We start from the raw sequence: 21,295 nt of genomic DNA, 5'->3' as shown, positions 1-21,295 counted from the left end.
ATGTTGGGTCGGTTTGAAAGCGAGCGCGGGCGTCTGGCCTTCCTGCGGTGGCGGAGGAAATAGCGGTCCCGAGGAGGGCGGTGTCGCGCTCGGGGATGCTTTGTCGCGTCGTCCGGTTTGGGCAGGGCTTGGGCTGTCCGCCGCCCGGAGTCTGGAAGTGCGCGCTTTAAAATAAAAGTGTCCTGGTGAGCCCTCTGCGGGGAGCGCAGCATCCTTTCCGCAGCAGGAGGGAGACGCGGGTGCTGGGGTGGAGGGACGGAGGGACAGAGGGACCGGGGGTGGGGGGATCCTTCTAAGGGAGGGCACGGTATGGAAGAAGAGTAGGGGTGTCCCGGGGTGCGGTGACCCGAGGGGCCCCAGGAAGCTTGCCGGGTGCAGGGGCTTGAGGTTCGGGGGATCGTTGTCACTCAGCATCCCCTGCGGCCCCGGGTGCGGAGGGATGAAGGTCCTCACCCAAGGCCATGTCTGTGTCCACACGCAAAGGGACGCTGCCATCCCGGAGCCAGCCCGACAGCCACACCCAGCGCACAGGGATGGTCCCAGTCTCTGCAGCCCAAGGCCTGCCATAACCGGTGTTCCAGACCCGTCGCCGCTGCCCTCCCCTTGGAAGGCTAAACCAGAGAGCAGCGGGTTCCAAGAGTTGTGCTCCACTTCCAGAGCGTCCATCTATCTCCCTGGCACTCATTTGACGCGGTCGGGTCGTCTGTGTTTTGAATCGAGGTAGTTGACATTTCTTGCCCTAACTTTTATTCTGCACCGCGATGGATTTATTTCGGGAGATTGAAACCGGCACTTCTGAAGGGAATGGTAAGATATATGATATTTACTTAAAATATGTGTATATGTGACCGAAATGTGAGGGAGGGGATCACAAACAATTAAATTTTGTTGATAGTTGTTAGCAGCAGAGCTGTTAGGTGTATGTACCGGGGTCTCTTAAACTATTTTACTTAGCTATGGACTTGAAACTTTCCCTAAGAATTGCGGGTTTTGTTTCTTGCCTTGTAAATGGAGATAACTCAGATAACTCTCTTAAGAACTAAATCCAACCAACATCTCTCCCTTTAAGCAACAAGATGTTGCTTGTTCTTAAGGTTTTGTGACATAAAATTGGCATCCTGATTTGTGACAAACATCGAGGCGAATTAAATTGAGCTAATTTAAAGATCTGTAAGAAGGATAAAGAAAGCACAAAATTGACTTTGTTCCGTTATTCTTTAGAGAAAAACCAATAGCAGAGCGTTCAGGAATGGAGAAGAGCATTGTCTTACTAACGTCCTGCTATCACTACCCAGTGCTACCTTCTCCCTCAGCCCGGGAGTGCTAGGAAGATAGGCTAGAGCGACTACAGCCCTGTCCCCTCTTAATTAGAACATTTGTTATACTTTAAAGTCAAATTTGACATTGCTAATACTACATCAAACAAAAAATTTACAAACTTACAGCCAGAATTGAACTATTGACATTGCAACATTGTAGTGTGCATCACAACCTATGTGTGAAGGTTTTTATTTTAGTACAGAGGATCCTTCAATTCTCAGTGACTACAATGTCCTTAATTAATCCATGTCTATCCCATTATTTCTTGTTTACAAAAGTAGATGTTACTACTGTGCTAAAAGCTCTCTCAATTTTACTAGAAAAACATAAAGCTGATTACATTGAATTCATTTCCAAACCAGTTAAGCTTTCTTTCTTTTTTGGGGGGGTGGGGGGTTCGAGACAGGGTTTCTCTGTATAGCTCTGGCTGTCCTGGAATTTACTCTATAGACCAGGCTGGCCTCGAACTCAGAAATTCACCGGCCTCTGCCTCCCAAGTGCTGGGATAAAAGGTGTGTGTCACCACCCTGGGCTCTCCAGTTAAACTTTCTTAAGAAGGTGAAACTTTTTAAGAATTAAAACTACAGGAGCTGGAGAAATGCTGTGGGTAAGAGCACTGGCTGATTTTCCAGAGGACTCAGGTTCAATTCCTGGCACCCACATGTTGACTCACAATTGTCTGTAACAGCAGTTCCATGGGATATGCAGCCCTTTTCTGATCTCCCTGGGCGACAGGCATACATAAAGTACACAGACATAAATGTAGGCACAATACCCATACACATAACATTTTAAAAAATTAAAATGTACTGAGGATATGAAAAATGAAGGCTACTCTTAACATTTTTTTAATAAAAGGCTTATAGCTAGCTCATTCTGAAATAATTTTAATTTTTTGTAAATATTATTTTGTTTTCTAAAGTTACTTACTTTTGGCTAAAGTTTCATATTGATGCTTATTTCTGATGCCTTATTTAATGGCTTAAAAATTGATTGCCAGCTGTCTGTAATGCTTGGCAGTAGGCTTATAAAAAATAGTACCTATTGGAAATTGTTAGGTATTATGATGTCATAAAATATATCACCATAATAAAGACTGTCTATAGTAGCTTTTAGGACTTTTAAAGAAGCACCATTTCCTTGCTATCCCATGTATATTGGCAGATAATTTTTATCTGCATATTTCCAAGCACATAGTAGGTTCTCAGACATTTTCCTAAATCATCCATGAAGTGACTAACAGTAAAGATAACAGGGAACTTCCAGTGCTTATGTAGGATTATCTATTATCAATAAGTAATTTTAATCATGAAAACCTTTGCATATTTAATAACTTTTATTGCCTATCATCACTATTCATTGGCACTGTCCCATTTTGTTTCTGTATTGTAGTATTTAATGGAAACGAGTAACTCCTTTTGAGAAAGCCATGGCGAAATTAAACACAAAGCACAGGGGTTGTTGTCGAGAGTCTTCAGTGTCTTCTCTCCTGGCAAGCGGCAGCCTGAGTGGCAGCAGCTCCCACAGCTCTCACAGCTCCCACAGCTCGTTTGTGTATAAGGACCAGCTGTACAGCTCGGCTTCCGAGGCTCTGCAGGCCTATATTGATGATTTTGACCTGAGCAGAGAACATCCTGGTGCAAACGCCGTCAAAGCAAACACTGACGGTGAGGTTGGTAATGGGCTGCAATTTCCCAGCTATGTGCATACACCCGACAATGGTACGCCTTAGTCTTTATGCTTGCTTAAACTCTTATGTCCGGTGATTTAACATATTTGAGAAATGTGCCTTAGAAAGTTGGACCTTTTTGTTATTTTTGAAAAAAAAAACCAAAACACAAACAAACCATATTGCTGAAGTCTTGATAGTTTGTAAAATGGATTGTCTACTTGTCATGATCCCAGGAGGTTTTTGCTAAGATCTTTTGTCCTTGGAGAGGACACAGGTACCTATAATTTACAGTAGAAAGTAGCTGATTCTAAACTACAGCCATTTTCTGTGGCATGATAGAGTATAGACACTGTTGTTTAACAAGCTGTTACATAATCCCAATCTTTCTGAGTTGATATTTGTTCAGTTTCAGCTGGTGAAGGAGGAATATTATTTTTTATCATCTGTATTCTGTGGGATAATAGCCATAATATACTAAAACTTTATGCTTAAGAAAGCCTTCATGAAGACAGGCTTGGAAAAATGAATTCATAAACTCTACTGAACACTGGCAGAGAAGTGTAGTGTGGAAAGAGTAGGGGTGGTTTATTCGTGAAGAGAACCAGATAACATTCTCTGAGGCTCTGCCACTGTAGGGTTGGTAGCAGACAAAGCAAATTGTCTTTCCAGCTACTTTAATAGTATTCTGTTCTCTGCCGCTTACTGTGATTGTATTAATGTAAGAGGTGTATCGTCTGGGTGGAGAAAGTTGAAGAAACAGTGAGAGAACACACAGGTTTAGCTGATTGATGCTGCATATAGAAATTAAGTACTGAAGAGATATGAAAAAAGCATGTGTTCTGTTTGTCAGTTTATATGATTAAGATTTGTATTCACAACTAATGACAAAGGGGGACCAAAACTATTTCTAAATTTCTAATCTGCATTTCCTGTTGACTATAATACATGATTAAAAATAAGCACAACTATGTTTTGTTTTTCAGCTTTTGACAATCTTGATCCCAAGCAGCACTTTAACCCCTTGTACTATAGAAGAGAGACTGTTAATGACATGGACGCCATTAGCCTGACAACTGATGATTTGTTAAGACTTCCAGCGGACGGATGCTTTTCCTTCACTTGTGTTCCACCTGATCACCGACCAAACAAGAAATACAGTGGAAGACAGGATTCATCGGACATTAAGAATAGTCCAAGTTTTTATGGAGACGCTACTTCCAAGAGCAAGAATAACATAGTTCCTTGCTATGTATATACAAATATAAATGGAAAGAAATGTGGTAGGCCCAGGACCCCAAAACCTATTAATAGAGAAAATAAATGTGTTTCGGAATCATCTTTATCTTTTCCCAAAGAATCATCCTTCCCGGAGGACAGTGCAGAGCGCAGGCTCGAGAAGAACTATCCAAGATGGCTGACTAGCCAGAAGGCTGACCTCAGTGTCTCAGGGGTAACTAGTATACCTGACTTTAAGTATCCAATTTGGCTCCATAATCAAGACTTGCTACCTGAGGCAAATACTCCAAGGGGTTATAAATTACTTAACGAAGATGAATATCACCCTATACATAGTTACCAAACACAAAGAACAAATCAGCTGTTAAATAAAATAGATTGTTTTGAATATTCTTTTAAACCTTCAAACTTAACAGACTCCTTCAGTGAGTATAAAGGATTAGGTAATGAATTTAAATGTCAGTGTGACAATCCACTTCTCCCAGGACAATCCCAAAAGCCATTCTGTGGTAATATTTTGTTTTTAGTTTTTTATTTTAAAACAAAAGATATGTTAAAATGTAATATACTCTGTAGAAGTTTTATGATGTAATTACACTTTTAGAATGCATATGATCTTTAGTACTTTTAAGCTGTTAAAGTCTTTATCTCTGTTTTCCTTGCTTACATTACCCCACTATCCTGATTTGCTGATAGAGACGTGTACATTGCCAGTGTTTTACTTCCTGTTGACTGAGGTCTTTTGAGATTTCTATTTTCGTCTTAAAGAGTGTTTTTGAAATTAGGTGACAAAATTGAGTTGCTTATCCTGAAGGCTAAGAAGAGTCTCAAACAATCTACTGAAGACTTACCAAAGCCCGTGGGAAAGGAGGACAGCCCTTGCTCCTTAGATAAACTGGAAGCAGAACGAACGTGGGAAAATGTCCCTGTTGCTTTGTAAGTAAGTGACATTGTTAAGTGAGCCAAATGATAAAGCATGATGTCAACATCAGACGCGCTTTCCACCACATAACTTAATAGTTAATGTCGTGGTGTGATGTAGCTTCCATACTGCTTACGAGGCAGTTTCCATTTGTTACTCCAAGATGATAGAGTGTTTCATGTGCTTTTATAAAATACCTGCTGCATGTTTCATGTGCTTTTAAAAAATACCTGCTGCATGTTCATTTTGCTTTGGTGTTAAATTATCTAGAACTTGCATAAACATTTCTTTGGCAAATGGAATAGTGCTATTGAATTCCTTACTTTTTAACTGTTGCCTTCCCAACACCTGCTATTCATGTCTTGTTCACGTTTTGATTTTCTCTTTTTCCTGCTTTCCTGAAGTGGCAGTACATTTTGAGATATGGTCTGTTGTAGTTCCTAGGGTTCTTCTCATTTGTATACTCAATCTCCCTATGGTACTGTTTCTTGGAATAATTAAAAAAGCACCTGCACACCTAAGATGAGTTTGGTACTGACTGGAGCTTATGTAGAAAGAGTTGTTTTCATTAGTAACACCACATTTGCACTTAGCAGAAATGCAATTTTGGTGAGCGGCACCTGTGTCTCAGGCTCTAATAGTTGATTATATTTTATAATTCCCGTATCCTGTTTTCTTTCTTGAGACAGTGTCATGCTCTGTAGCCTAGGCTGGCCCTCTGCTCTCAGTCCTCCTCTGTCAGCCTGCTGAGTACGTGGCCTCCTTCTGCTTGTTTCTCAGTCGGATACTTTGGGTGCCAACACTGACTGTTGTCCTCATGTCTTCCCTTCTTGCTTTGATAGCTCTGTAAGTCCTCTACATTTTAAAGATAGAGAACTAATAGTTACATAGAGTTGTTGAGAGGACTCAATTTGAAAATGAAGTACTGAGGCTAGTTTCTGATTGGGGCAAACTGTCTATGAAGTCAGTGTAGTGTTCCTGTAGTGTTGATGATTGCTCATAAAACTTGATTTTCTAGTTTTCGTTTTATTTTTCATGCTACTTCAATATGCTTTTTAAAAAGATTTATAATTGGCTCACTTATTTAACATCCTTTTTAAATTTTTTTATTTCCTAATCAGTTAGTCTTTGTGTGAATAAAAGAATAGCTGCAGTGTTTACAGTCATGATCAAATGAGGAGAAAAGTTGGAGCGGAGCTGGGGAGGCGTGGACTTTCCAAAGCATTTACTGTATATGTTTGCAATTAGACGATAAGACTTGCAGTTTATAGAGTAATAGCAGTGATTGGACCCCGTAGCTCGCACCTAGCACTTCAGTCTTGGAGCATCAGTTTACAAGTATTGTGCTTGTAGAAAAAGAAAAGATGGATTGCCAAGAAGAGTAAATGGATCTTAGCTGATGCTGGCAAGGCGGTCCAGGATCAGGCAGAATAAAAAAGGAAGCCATAAAGTTAGTGTTGGAAAGGGAGAATGTGAATCCTGGGCAGCCATCTCCATGGCTTAAGGGGCTGGCACACAGACTAGAGGTTGGATCTCCAGCCCCTAAGGAAAGCCGAGGTGGTGGTGTACACTGTAATCCCAGTGCTTTCGAAGGTTTGTTTGTTTGTTTGTTTGTTTATAGCAAACTAGTCTTGCTTAATAGGAAAGCCAAAGGTTCAGTGAAAGACTTTCAGAAATTAAGATGGGTAACAATAGAGGAAGACATGTGACATTCATTGACTGTGGACCAGACGTGTATGTACACGTACACACCACACACATACCTATACACACATGCCACACACAGACACACATGACCCCCATACACACAAACATACACGTGCCACACACACCTCACACATGCCCCCACATATACATACTTACCACACACACACATATATATATACCACAGACACACACACTAAAATGTAGCATTTAATTAAAGTCAACAAAAGATTCTTTAAACAAATTTTTGTTGCGAAAATGTTAAAAATAAAAATAGGATAGGGTAATGAGCATGTCTGTTCTGCATCTATCTTCAATATGGATATATAAAAGCATATTGTTGAGTTGTGAGTAAAAAGACTACCCAGACTAAGCAAGTTATAAGTAAAATATGTCAACTAAGAAGTGCTTCTTGAAATAATTACCATGCAATGTTTAAGTGTTTTATAAAGTTTACTAGGTATTGTGTTTTTAAGTTATAAATATGTTATAATGATATATAAAGTACTAGGGTAATTTCATTTATTTTTGTGATAAATACAGTTTAATTCAGAAAATTCTTATTTTTGACATTAGTATTCCTTACTACTCAGAACATCAAGGAAGAAGTGATTATTGAATGACTACTAAATATGTAAGGTGCATAGAGAATTATTTTACAATTATCTCTGAAATAAAGATAATAAATGCAGATTCTCTGAATTAGGCAGGTAAATTACTGAAGGTCATATAGAGTTGGGACTGGGATTAGAATTTTCAGTTTGGAGTTTAGATTTTAAAAATTAAATCTTTCCTTAGTTTCCCCCCACTAATAATAGTTCCGAGGTGGGTTTGTCCTGTTGTCTCATGGAAGAACATAAAACTACCACTTAGGTAAAGTCTCTCCGGAGTTTTAAGCTTTCTATATCTTTAGGTAAATAATTTGTTTGGTATGTATGCATGGCACGGAGGAATTAACCTAGAGTCCCCTGCATGCTTGGCTGGGACTCTACCACTGGGCTACACTCCCAGCTCTCACTGTATTTACTTGGGAAAAGGTACTGTGTCAAACAGATGAATTTTCGAAGTTATTCCATAGTTGGGGGATCCAGTCAAGGAAAAATCGTTTACTTTATATAATTATCGTCTTTAGAGCTGAAGTTATTCCATAGTTGGACTATTTATTTGATGAATAGAAGTTTCCTTTATATAAGGATCGTCTTTAAAATCGGAAAGGACAAGCAGAGGGTACAGAAGGACGGATTCTGGTATCAGCTTAGGGACAAGGTAGAGGACTTAATACACGGCTTTAATATGAGTTGTATCCGTGACATTTATTTTTTGGTCACTAGTAAAATATTTTGAAGTGCACGCATTCACGTGTGTGTTGTGTGTGTATGGGTTGTGTGTGTGTGTGTGTGTGTGTGCCTTTGCAGTGTTGAGGAAACCAGAAGAGATGGTTGTGTCTCCTGGAGCTGGAGTTGCCAGTGGTTCTGAGCCACAAGATGTGGATGCTGGAGAAGGATGGAGTCCTGTGCAATAGCACAAGTACTCTTGCCTAAGCTAGCTCTACAGCCTCACTTGTCTTTAACAGAAAGCATTTGAATTATATAATGCCTACTTTTAAAATTACTGCTTGTATCCTTGAAATCCTGTGCAGCAAACCTCCTGTCCCTGTTAAAGCTGATGACAGTCCTCAACGAAGTTCCAGGACACAATGTGGGAATGAGTTTCTTGAGGACTTTTTAAAGGATGGGAATCAGGTGAGTAAAGTGAACGTTGATATTAAAAAGAGTCTGCAGTTAAGTTATGCAGAGTGATTTCTCGTAGTTAACATTCTAAATCAACACAAAGTTCACACGTTCAGTTTTCCACACGACACACATGTGAGTGCGTGCACTTCAAAATATTTTACTAGTGACCAAAAATAAATGTCATGGATACAACTCAATCCACCAAACTTCAGCCATTTTCAGGATATTTAGTATTTTAAAGTACAAGAATTTAGTACTTTGAGGACTTTAGTATTGTAAAGTATAAGAAACTGAGCTGATTTATACATGTACTTAAATTGTCATTATTTTTTTTTTCTGGAAAACATAAAGGAGACCATTGAGGGGGAAATGATCTTTCTTTGTAGGCCAGTTGGTCATTGAGGCTTGTGTTTCTCAGTAGTAATACACATCATAGTTTAAATTATCACCTTATTTTACAAAGTGAGTTTATATGTCTTACAAGTACGAATTATATACATGCATTGAAGAAATGATACATGATTTCAGCTAAAAGTACGAATATGCCTGACATGTTCAAGGATTATCAGAGTGAGTCAGATTAGCTCTGTCAGAAGAAGCAAACAGTAGAATGGTAGGGAGGTGGTGACATGGCCAGGAAATCTGGGAAGCAGAAGATGCCGTGTGAGGAGCACGTTAGGGTCCTAGAGAAGGAGCAGTGACCTCATTTGGGAGTCTGCTGCAGTCTCCAGAATAGTGGAGCAGTGGATTTGGTAGGGTAGGCACATGGGAGGTACTCAGCCGTTGCCAGATGTGAGCTGTGTCTTGAAGGAGTCCGAGATGTTTTAGCCAAGCAGCGAGGGGATGGCATCAGTAAAGGAACATTGGTGGAGGAACACATTTTAGAAGAAATGTGAAGGTCTGGCATAGGTCCGAGGTAGCATGCCCTGACCATACTCTGCCTCTCTACGCCGTTTTCTCTTTCTTTTGCCGTAGAGATGCTCATGTACTCACATTTATCTTGGACTTGCATCTAGTTCTGTCTCTCTACATGTGTGACCTTTCCTTTTAAACTTGAGTCTCATGAGTCTAACTCTCCGTCCTGGTGAAATATTTCAATTTCAAGGAAACCTCCATCCCTCAGCATTAACAGTGAGAAAAGAGGACACCCAATTGTAACATCAACAATACTAAGTCATCAGAGATAGAGAAATAGAGCCCATTAGTATGTCACCAGTAACCACAGTATGTGGAAGTGCTAACAGGTCAGAAATTACTCACAGATAGGTTTAGAGGTCACAAAAGAGTAAGGGGGCGGGGTGTCACAGTGAGGTAACATAAAGGCAGAAAAAGAAGAGGTATGCTGGGGGAGAGTGGAGAGAAGGAAAGAGAAAAGACCCAGAAACTAACAAATATTAAAATGGAAGAAAAATGCAAATAGTTCCCAAATAATGAAAAAATTCATAAGTAAAATTAGATAAAACAACAACAAAAATATTAAAGGATTTTTAAAAATAAGACAAAGTCAGAACAGTACTAAATATAAAGAAAGGGGAAACATGAGGCAAAACAAAAGAGAAAAGAAAAATTGTCTCATACTGAAAAAAATACATGAACCTAGATAAGTATTTTGAGAGTAAAAAATCAAGACATAAAACCAGAGCTAAAGAATAGTTAAAAAAAAAAAAGAGAGAGAAGCATGCAGCAAAAAGGGAAAAGAGCGAAGTTCAGACTGGACGTTAGCATTGCTTTCTGGGCTGTCAGATATTGGAGACCTCTGTACATGGGGTAGAGGTCAGTTGGTTTGTGGACTCTTGGCATTTTTCCTGTGATTGGTGCTGATGTTGACCTTGTGTTGGACAAGGGTTGGATGCCTACTAGAGTTGTCTGCATTGTCTTATCTTCCCTGTGTTGTGTGCACCAGGACCCTCTGCTGCCCTCTGCTGCCTATGCTTAGTTGCTCACTCTCTAGCCACTCTCAGTTCTTCTTTCTCAAAGTGGTCAATATTCTAGCTGGGAGGCATCTATCACATTTTTGGAGTACAGAGAGAAGGCAGAGAGTAGTTATTTGTGTAGGCTGCTGTCTTCCTAAATTCTCAAGCACTGATCATTCTACTGGAGAGCTAGGACTGTGGGTATTGAAGAGTGTGCTGGAGCTTCAAAGTTCTTGACCTGTACAGCAGTAAGTCTCATCACTTCAGAGTTTTATTTAATTGCTCACCTCAGACTCTGAACTATCAGACGCCAAGGTTTTTCTCGGTTGATGAAGCTACTAAGGGAGGTCTCCTTCTTCCTCCCTATACCATTTATTGCCTGGGATAAATCAACTTATGTCTGATATATATAAAATTATCAGCATATTGGACCTCTTATTCTCCATAAAATTCTGGCATCTGTTTCAGCAGCAGGTTGAATTTAGGGTCCCTTACTTGTGATGGTTTTCTGTTCTCGGGCTCCCAGGGTATCTTAATTTAAGCAAATAGGTACTCTGGTAGCTTGAATGAGAATGGTCCCGTATTTTCATGTTTGAATGCTTGGTCCTCAGTTGATGGAACTGTTTGGGAAGGATTAGGAGGTGTGGCCTTGTTAGAGGAGGTGTGCTATCTTCACTCCTGGGGGTTGGGTTTTGAGATTTCAAAAGACGTAGTGTGTTTCTTCCCTGCCTCCTACCTGTAGATTATGACAAGTGTTCTCAGCTGATCCTGCTACTGTTACAGGCTCTCACTCTCTGAAACTGTAAGCCCCCAAAAATGCCCTGGTCATGGAATTTTATCACAGCCATAGGAGAGTAACTAAGACTAGTACAGTCCTCTGTCAGGAACCTGTACAGGAGGGGTGCTCTTTATTGTTCACATAGCTTGAAGGAGAAGTCACAAGTCAACAAACTTTCAACCATTTTTGAAGTTTGAGAGAGCTAATCTTGTCTTGAGGGTATGACTGCTTCTGTTTACACCAGGAGTGATGAAGGGCATGTTGGCCTACTCCTGCCCGAGGGCTGTCTGGTTTGGCTTACTGCTTTCAGCTCTGAGCTACCCTTTGATTCTCTGCACTGCTCAGTTCCCACAGGCCAGTCTCTGCTCTTCTCTTTGAAATAGGGTCTATTTCTAGCCCTGACACTTCTCCATAACCAGCTTACATGGAAGCAGACTTTAGGCTGTTAGATGTTTAAATAGTTTTTTTGTATGTATGAAACATTACTGAGTCACGAACAGAATGATTTCCCCAAACATTCACTATTAAATTTCAGTGATAAGTCTCAGAAGATTGAATGATATGTACAGATTTTAAGCCTACCTGGACCCTTACACTGCTGCCTTTTTCTCTGAGCTTTTATTTTATTGTAGTAAAGAATACAAGCCATAAATTTGCATGCTGATTTGTTTTAAGCGTATGTTTCAGTGGCATTATAGTAACGTGATATTATTTTATAGATCACCAACAACTGTCTCCAGAGCTTTTTTATCTCAAGCTAAACCATAGTACCATTTAAGCACTCCTCATTCTTCTCCCCCACCTTCTAAGAAAAGAAGTATCTTGGGTTTTGTGCCTATGAAGTAGCCACTTTAGGAACTTCACAAGAAATGGCATGAGCCTGTGGTGCTCCGAAGGTGGAAGTAGGATTGTAAGTTGCAGGCCAGCATGAGGTATAAATTCCCAAATAGACAAATAAATTAAAAGCTCTGTAGACTCTGCAAACACTCTCATCACCCTGTTCTATAGTTAATATTGTTATCTTTTTCAATACATGGAAAGTTAGTATGATGGTTGTTAGGTCTTAAAGTGGAAGGATCTGAGGAGGTAAAAAGACGACATCTCTGTGTGAAAACATATGACTTAAAACATAGTTTTAAATCTAATGTCTATCAGGAAAGGAAGTAGTTTGGAGTTTAGCTTATTTAACATGATTTCCAGTTTCATCCATTTTCTTGGCAAATGTAATGATTTTACTTTTCTTTACGTCTGCCTAAAACTTGGTTGTGTTTATATACCGTATCTTTTTTAAATATCCAACTTTTGCTGGACATCAAGTTGGTTCTGTTTCCTGGCCATTAAGTATAGTGCAGCAGTACACATGACCGCTCAGGTATCTCTGTGGTGTGTTGGCGCAGTTCTTTGGGTATATTACCGAGAGTCATACAGCCGGGTTAAATGGCACTTCTTTTTTTCAGTTTGTGAGGGCTAATCATTTCATTTCCACGGTGACTGCACAATTTGACATTTTTTCACAAGCCCGTGACTAAGGCTTTCTCTTTCCCTTGTACCAACCGTGAAAGCATACTTGAAATGTAATTGAGATCTGCTTGAAATCTAGTTCTCACTCACTTGATAAATAACTTTCTTTAGATATTGGAAAAGAACATCAAAAGCTGTGGATTTAGAGGCATTATGTAAATGTGTAATATTCATTTTAAAGAATCAAGAACTAGGAGGAATATGCTAAACTCTTTATTAAGTAATTTTACCTCAAGACAGAGTGTGGAGAAATGATGAGTTAGTAGTTTGGTTTTTAAAAATTTTTCTCCAGTGGAGCGATACTGGGTGTATCAACAGCACTGCAAGTGAGGCCCATGCCTAGGGTAGTTAATGAGCATGTGTGTGCATGCACACACCCACATGTCCCCCCCTTTTTATTTGAGAATTTTATACATATATGCAATGATATATGTTAGTATATGCCCCCATTTTCACCCTCTTCTCCCATATGCTCCCAACATGTCCCTCTCTCAGCTTCAGGTCTTGTTTTCTTTATTTTGTTTGTTTTTGTAGCACACTAAGTCCGGTTAGTGCTGCCTATTTGTGATGAATGTGGTGTCATCCACTGGAGCAGAGAAACCTGCCAGTGGCCACATCCCTTTCCCAGCAACTATCAACTTCTAGTCACTCCTCAGGAATGGACGGGGCCTCCAGACCATTTATCCCATCTGTGCTGGCCTGTTGGCTGGTTTATCTTCTGTAGGTCTTGTCCAGGTAACCAGACCTGTTGTGAGCTCCAGAGGACACCACAGCACTTCTCCCTCTCGTCCACCGCTTTCTTCTGTTTCCTCTTCATTGATGCTCCCGTACCTTTGATGTTCCTAGTATAGGAGTCTGGATTATGGCTGAGTCTATCTTGTTTTCCATCACTTTATCCGGTTATGCATCTCTCCCTTGACTACTGTCAATGTCCACTCCTAAAAGAAGCTTTCTGAGAGCAGCTCAGGTCTGTGGTTATAACTAGAAATGTTTAGGAAACAGTTGGACAGCTTGGCCTCTTAGCAGAGTAACAGTAGTAAAGCCGTGTCCTAGACCTGTGGCCTCCTCTAGCTGTAGGCTGTTGGCCAGACGTCATGAAAGTCCCTTCTAGGGAGCATGCCTCAAATTCAATCAGAGAGCACTATTTCATAACAGTCATGTGACTTCTACACCAGTAGGTGCATCTCTTCTGGTGAGTTAGTATTACAGCCTGCAGGGTCTGATGCTAGGTAAGACCACAGATGTAGAAGATTTGATTTTTAAAACAAATTTCAGTACATTGTTGTCTTGACTTTTGCATTAATTTATTTTGAGGATATTGTGCAATGTACCATTTTCCTTTTATATTTGAATGGTTAATTTTCTCGTTTCATTTACCTTTAGAGCTCTACTCTATCTGGAGGCAAACATCATGGTCCTGTTGAAGCTTTGAAACAAATGTTATTTAACCTTCAGACAGTACAAGAAAGTTTTAATAAGAATAAAAATACAGAGCCTGAAGAAGAGATTAAGCAAGTAAGCGCAAACTTGGGATTGAGACGTATGCGTTTATCTACAGTTGTGCTAGTCATGCTAGTGGCGGGATACGTGACAGAAGCATGGTTTATCTTGGTTGTGGTTTCACAGGTTTCAGCCATAGTCTTTGGCTCCTCTGATTCTGGGCCCATGGTGAGGCAGACCATGAAGGCAGCAGGAGCAGTGGTGTTTGGGAGTAGAATTAGGAGAGGCTGTGCATCTCAGGAGCCAACTGAGACTAACAGAGTAAGGGAGGGGCTGGAGACCAGTGTGACCTTCAGGCCTGTGATCAACTTCCTCCACTCCCTTTCTACAGTCTTGCAAAGAGTTCCACCATTGGAGGATCAACACTCGAGCTGTAGGATCATTCTACATTCAAAGTTTCATCAGACTTCACCAGATTCTGTTTTAGAATTACCTGTAGTTGTCTGTAAATGAGCATACTAACACAGTACATGCCAGAGAATTGTATTCTAATTATATACTTTTTAGGAATTATTCCACTCACACCTAGTATTATTAGAATTACACTCCTAAAGTGTTACTTTCTCTGCTCCCAAGCTATCTTTTCTTTTTATTTCATGCTTATGCCCATCATCGTAGAGCTGCTGCTGCTACAGTTACAGTATAGACAGGCACCAATGCCATCTTTACACATCCTACAGATTCATCTCTCTGGCTTCTTACAAACACAGAATCTGTGAAACCTAGAAGATGTTCTTAATGTTAGACTTCTCCACCTGTGTATCTCAGAATAGCAGATTTAGTTTTGTTTTTATGTGTTTATTGGCATTTGTGAGGATAATGCATTTTTATAAAAATTGTGTATTTCTAGAAATTTTGAAAAATGTGTTTCTGCTTTCATGTAGCAGATGAATTTTCAAAATACAGAACCATAGAATTTAAATTCTCTTATATGTACTTGTGAATTCTAATTGCCACTGGTCACAAGTGATAAAAGGATATTTTTGGTGTAATATGATATATTAAAGAGTTATAGATTATTGAATGGCTAAATCAAGCCAATTGGTATATATCCACCTTATATCATTTTTTTTTTGGTTAGAATATGTAAAATCTGTTACAAATAGCTATCTTGGACTTACCCGCTTCTGCGTGTGATGTCATATGTTTACTAATATTTCATTTGTCGTCACTCAGCCAGCCTCTAAGTTTACTCTGTGATCCAGTGAGTTTAGCTCCGCGGTTAAGAAGGCATTCTCTTTCAGACGGCCCACACGAGCGTCCCAGCACCCATGGATGGAGGCTGGCTCCCAACTGTCTGTAACTTCAGCTCTGGGGCTTTAAGAGTGGTACTTTTCAGATTCCATATGTAAATGAGATCTTTCATTGTTTGATTTTCTGTGCCTGGCTTATTTTCCCAATCAGTTTTACTGCCATTCAGTAGAGCATTACAATAATCAATATGAGTGAATCAGCCTGGGTATCACACAGTCTGTGTCATTTCTCCTCTGACACTCCAGTCATAGCTTTAAGATACAGTGTAATCAGTCCTTCAGTCCTTCTCTTAAACATCAGTGACACTTAACCTTGTCTGTTAAGATGTAATTTCAAGCAGTGTGATTCTGGAATGGCCATGTGCTTAGACACATATCTTAGGAGCATTGAACAGAAAGTCAAAGTAGTTGTAATTTTCAAATGAAAGAACAATGGAAGTATTAATTGCTCTTCATAAAAAATCGTTTGGTGCAATGAATTGAGTATTTCAAATGTTTTTGTTTCTTTTGGGTTTAATCATAGGTGTCAGAGGATGATTTGTCTAAATTACAGATGAAGGAAAATATGATGCCTATTACTAGGTCTCTTCACAAGTAAGTATTGTTTACTAATGTGGACACAAATCCATTTTAGTCATTCCTTTGACAGAAATTAGGGTGAAATTTAGTAGTTCCCAGAGTAAATGTTTGGAAGGCACACTTACGGTTTTTGTAGCACATGTTATATGTGGTGTGTGTGTGTGTGTGTTTATAGCACATGTTATATGTGGTGTGTGTGTTTATGTAGTGTGTGTGTAGCACATGTTATATGTGGTGTGTGTGTGTTTATGTATTGTTTGTGTGTGTTTTTTGCATGTAGAGGCCAGAGGTCAACATTGTCTTCCTTAGTCATGGAATGCACTGCTTTTTAAGAAGATTGCTTGCTCTTAAACCTGTGTAATTTCCTAGTTAACCAGCTCTAAGGGCTAAAGAGATGCACTTGGACATACAAAACGTAATGGATCTGAGTGGGTCCAATTCTTTATTTCAGAATAAAGCAGACATTTGAGATATTTAGTCCTGATGTGGATATCCTATAACAATAATATGTCATGAAATGAGTTCATCTAGTCGTAAATGCATCATTATTTAACGTATCTGAGGCTGCCACGAGGGTTCGGTAGGTAAGAGCACTTACTGCCAAGCCCAGTGATCTGATTTCAGTTCTCGGAACCTCTGTAGTGGAAGGGCAAAACCAGTTCTTACAAGTTGTTCTCTAACTTCTACACAAATGCAGTGTGTGTGTGGACTTTCATAGAAAGATACACGTTTATCTTCCTTAGTTGTCCTAAAGAAAAATGTAGTGAAGACTACAAGTTGTTTCTGTTGTCAGGTAGTAAGGCTCTTTATGTTTGCATTTGGTTATAAAGATATGAGGTGAGATGATCTCTGAGCCCTGGGAGGAGTGGGTGTGATATAGAAGCCTCATTTAGGTTTTTTAGAAAAATAAAAGACTTCCCCAGTCTTTTATTTCCTTCATGTTGGCCAGATGCGCACCTCTATGCTAATCACCATCTACTACTGAAGGAATCTGGTGATGGAGCTTGTGAGATGGGTCATGAGGAGTCACTGTAATGCCATGCACATTTAGAAGAACAATAGTAGTAGGTTCTCCCCGAGGGCCTATGGCCACCTAGCCAGGAGGTCTTGGACATAATGGGCAAAATAGGAGTTATGTCTTATGCAGCTGACCTTAAATCCAAGCAGAAAGTGCCTGGTTACTCCCAAAACATTCATGCCACTGTCATACGAGAGGCACATCTTATCAGACCGCTAGCTATTGTAGCTCGTAGGGTTCACAACTAGGTAGAATTAATAACTACTTTTCTCCTTCAGTAACATACACAGTATCTTTCAGTACTGTGAAAACGAGGCAGTAGAGGTGCAGCTTTCGTCTTGGCACCAGCTTGACTTCTCTGTGTTCTAGATTTAAGTGTGCGGTGTTTTCAGCAGGAGGGTTTTACCATCAAATATTGGAGGGTGGTCAAGAACAGTGGTCATAGCCTATAATATTTGGGGGAGGTTGTGGGACTGTACTGGCAAACGTTTTGGGAAGCGATAACTTGTATCTGACAGTGGGCTTTCTACTTGATAGCCTATGGTGTCTAGGAAAGGCATTGTCCCACTGTAATAGGGTAATTCCACTTAAACTTGTAATGTGTGCATGCATATACTTTCCAGTTCCACAGTTCCAGATTTCCACACAGGTGTTCAGGATCTTTACTGTTACTCCTCATACTCCTTCTCTTGCTTGAATTTCTTCTTTTGGGAATTTTTAATTACCTGCTTCAATTAACCTGTTTAATTGCCTGCTTCAACTAAAGTTATTTTTGGACTAAGTTTTATTTTATATATATGAATGTTTTGCCTGCTTGTGTATATGTGTAGCACATGTGTGCCTGGTCCCTTGTAGAGGTCGGGAGAGGGCACTGGGTTCCCTGAGTTATGAGTGGGTGTGAGCCACCGTTTGTACACAATTGTGCTCTTTAACCACTGAGCCTTCTCCCCAGTGCTGCTCCTGCCCCAATGTTAATTTGGTGCTGGGTTTTTTTCTCCTCCCTCCCTCCCTCCCTCCCTCCCTCCCTCCCTCCCTCCCTCCCTCCCTCCCTCCCTCCCTCCCTCCCTCCGTCTTTCCCTCCCTCTTTGTTTTATTTTTCTGTTTTTGTTGTTGTTGGTTTTGGTTTTTAGGTTTTCTAGAGACCTTCATATATTCTGGACACTAAATCTGTGTCTGCTATATAGATGGTATGGATTTTTTTCCTCTTGGTAGGCTGTCTCTTTACTTTCGTCTTAATGTCTGTGCTACTGGGTTTTCCTGTTCAGAAAGTTTCTTCCGGTGCTTGTAAGTTTAAGCACATTTCCTAATTCCCCTCTTGTCAGACTCCGGCTATTGCATCTAATATTGGGCCTGAGGTCCTTGCTGCATTTGCAGCTGTTCTGTGAAGAGAAAGAGAAATAAGGATGGAGTTCCGTTCTTTTACATGTAGTTAATAGAGTTTGAAGCTGATGGTGTGGGCTTTATGTAATGTGCACTGTGAAAGTGTGTGCATAGTCATCCTTACTGGAGCAGTTGCTTGTTTTTCTTCTCAACAAAAATGAGTTTTACTGGGCTGCAGAGATGGCTCAGAGGTTCAGAGCCCTGACTGCTCTTCCAGAGGTCCTGAGTTCAATTCCCAGCAACTACATGGTGGTGGCTCACAACCATCTGTAATGGGATCTGATGCCCTCTTCTGGTGTGTCTGGAGATAGCTTCAGTGTACTCACATACACTAAAATAAATAAAATACATCTTTGAAGAAAGATGAATTTTACTGAGAATTTTTTTACTGACTTCAAGCTATATCTTTAAAATTTAAACTATCTTCACCGTTAACATTAAATGAATTACATGCCTTGTTTCTAGATGATACATATAGTATGACAAAAATTAATTTTGCACAGCTATTAGGGAAAGTATATGAAAAATATTTTATTAAATATGATGCCTGTGATACTATTGTTTATTAGGCTCTGGCAGATTATCTAAAAACTGAATATTAAAGCAAATGTTTATATAACATTAAGTTATTTTAGTTATTACTTGTTCAGATGTTAGTTTATAAAAAAGGAGTTCTCAAAGTTTTGTTTTTCTGTAACTTAATTTCTGACAGTAACTTTGAAGTTTAAACAATAAGTTCATCATTTCTTGCTTCACATATTGGCTATTCACTTCTCAATATTCATTTATAATGTATTTTCTATTTTTTTAATAAAGGGCCTTACAACATTTATCCCGCCTGAGAGACCTGGTCGATGACACCAGTGGGAGACAGTCACCAAGGAAGTGAAGAGGAAAATAAGCCTTCACCGCAATAAACAGTCACCACCCAATGAGTTACGTACTCTTTGCTGTTACTGACACTGAGAAAGTGAACATTAGCCACGCGTTATCCTGTCACCAGTTCAAGTGGATTTACAGCTAAGAATCGGAACTTGGAAATATTCATAGGCCCGATTTTATATGAAAACAAAAGTGGAAGACACTAAGATATATCCTGAAGTAGTACGTGGATCCTCAGACCAGAAAACTTTTTAATATTCATAAGTGGATAATTTCCTTTCTTGCTATTTATCTGGACTCAGTTTTTATCGACAGTCTTATCATTTGCCATTTAATTCTTGGTTGTAAAATCTTTTAGCTTCTTCCCAAATCATCTAAATGTTATCTTTGAATGTGTGTGTACTGAGTATTTTCAAGCACCTACAGGAGTACCACCTACAAGTACTCAACAATGAGTACCTACATTGTTGTGTCCTAGGGGTCATTTTGCTACTTCTAAAGTTTTATACATTGGATATTTAAGATGTTCTGTTTGTAAATGACATTTAAATAGTTTGTGACTCAGTGTTAATGGAATGTTCTTTTATTATGACACCATAGAATCTTTTTTTACTTAATTCAATTAATTGATTCTTTGTAAGATAATCTTGATAATACTTAACAGTTGACAAATTATTTGAGACTATATTTGTGAATTTAATATTTGATATGTAGTTCCCCAGATTTTAGATTTGGGTTAACCTCAATCTATTAAAAGCTATGACATTATGAAAAATCTGAAACTGAACAAAATATGAGTGTAGAAAATCCCAAAACAATTATAATTTAAAGCTATTTACTATAGTGTTCCAAATTTATCTCTAGATAGAACTGAGCAGAGTTGTGTTTTGCAGTTTCTACTAAGCAAATATTAATATTTATAATAAGTAGAAAACATCTTCATCAAGAACCAGAATTATGTAATAAAGCATGGAGAATGCATTTACAAGCCTGATGAAATTAGTGTATGGTCAAAGACTACAAATTAACATTTTACCCAAAGTTGTTCTTATAGAACATGATTTTAATATTTTCAACTGTTAATAATTCAATAAACAATTATTTTAAGATATATTTTGTTATGTCTCCTTTTTCATTTCTGATTTTATTAATTAGGGTACTGTCTCTGTGCCCTCTGGTTAGTCTGGCTAAGGGTTTATCTATCTTGTTGATTTTCTCAAAGAACCAGCTCCTGGTTTTGTTGATTCTTTGTATAGTTTTTGTTTGTTTGTTTGTTTCTATTTGGTTGATTTCAGCCCTGAGTTTATTTCCTGTTGTCTACTTCTCTTGGATATATTTGCTTCTTTTTGTTCTAGAGCTTTCAGGTTTGCTGTCTAGCTGCTAGTGTAAGCTCTCTCCAGTTTCTTTTTGGAGGCACTTAGGGCTATGAGTATTCCTCTTACCACTGTTTACCCAAATTTTTGATGAATAAATTTGTTATGTAGAATTTCTAAGTACATATGGTCAAATAATTTTTTCATGCTAATAAGGCACTAATAACATCCAATGCAGCCGAGTAGGTGTTCCCTAGCCAGAGAGGTGCCACTGATCTCTCTGCTGCTGACATCCTGCTTTGTGATAAGTTCTGCCTGATGTTAAAAGGGAAGACTGTAACAGGATAAGCATCGGGTATGACTAGGAGAGTCATTTTAAAATATACTATAGACAGTTTCTAAAGAGAGATCTAGGTTATAAATGCCAATATGTTTGTCTCACATAATATATACTATTCCTGAAAAGCATCAGAAAACACATGGTGCTGTAATGACTGATAAACATTCCTTTGGTTAGTGCTTCCTTTTGCAAGAGAATATATCCAACAGTAAATATAACCAGCTCATTCTA

General features: G+C 39.2%; 1 protein-coding gene across 4 annotated transcripts; it reads left to right on the top strand.

Moving 5' to 3' along the window:
- Window positions 1-20,517, top strand: C18H18orf54 (chromosome 18 C18orf54 homolog). Of its 4 annotated transcripts, none has more exons than XM_021150400.2 (9): window positions 1-185; window positions 484-807; window positions 2,713-3,041; window positions 3,976-4,737; window positions 5,014-5,164; window positions 8,494-8,596; window positions 14,183-14,314; window positions 16,076-16,146; window positions 19,346-20,517. In XM_021150400.2, exons 3-9 carry the CDS (start codon window positions 2,750-2,752, stop codon window positions 19,416-19,418), a joined length of 1,584 nt encoding a protein of 527 aa, XP_021006059.1. In that variant the 5' UTR covers window positions 1-185; window positions 484-807; window positions 2,713-2,749; the 3' UTR covers window positions 19,419-20,517. The 4 variants fall into 4 exon arrangements, with proteins under 4 accessions (XP_021006059.1, XP_021006061.1, XP_029327758.1 ...); XM_021150402.2 differs by having other exon boundaries at window positions 107-185; window positions 2,713-2,987; XM_029471898.1 differs by having other exon boundaries at window positions 107-185; window positions 3,976-4,653.
- Window positions 20,518-21,295: the final 778 nt, after the last annotated feature.

The sequence above is a fragment of the Mus caroli genome, chromosome 18, assembly GCF_900094665.2.
Source record: "Mus caroli chromosome 18, CAROLI_EIJ_v1.1, whole genome shotgun sequence".
NCBI lineage: Eukaryota > Metazoa > Chordata > Mammalia > Rodentia > Muridae > Mus > Mus caroli.
Note: the sequence above shows the minus strand (reverse complement) of the source record. Positions and strands in the feature narration are given on the sequence as shown.

Excerpts from the sequence above, each read along its gene's own strand:
- C18H18orf54 (XM_021150400.2), top strand. The coding sequence starts at position 2,750 with ATGGCGAAATTAAACACAAAGCACAGGGGTTGTTGTCGAGAGTCTTCA. Across the intron at positions 8,597-14,182 it reads TTTTAAAGGATGGGAATCAG|AGCTCTACTCTATCTGGAGG; the intron begins GTGAGTAAAGTG and ends ATTTACCTTTAG. Across the intron at positions 16,147-19,345 it reads ATTACTAGGTCTCTTCACAA|GGCCTTACAACATTTATCCC; the intron begins GTAAGTATTGTT and ends TTTTTAATAAAG.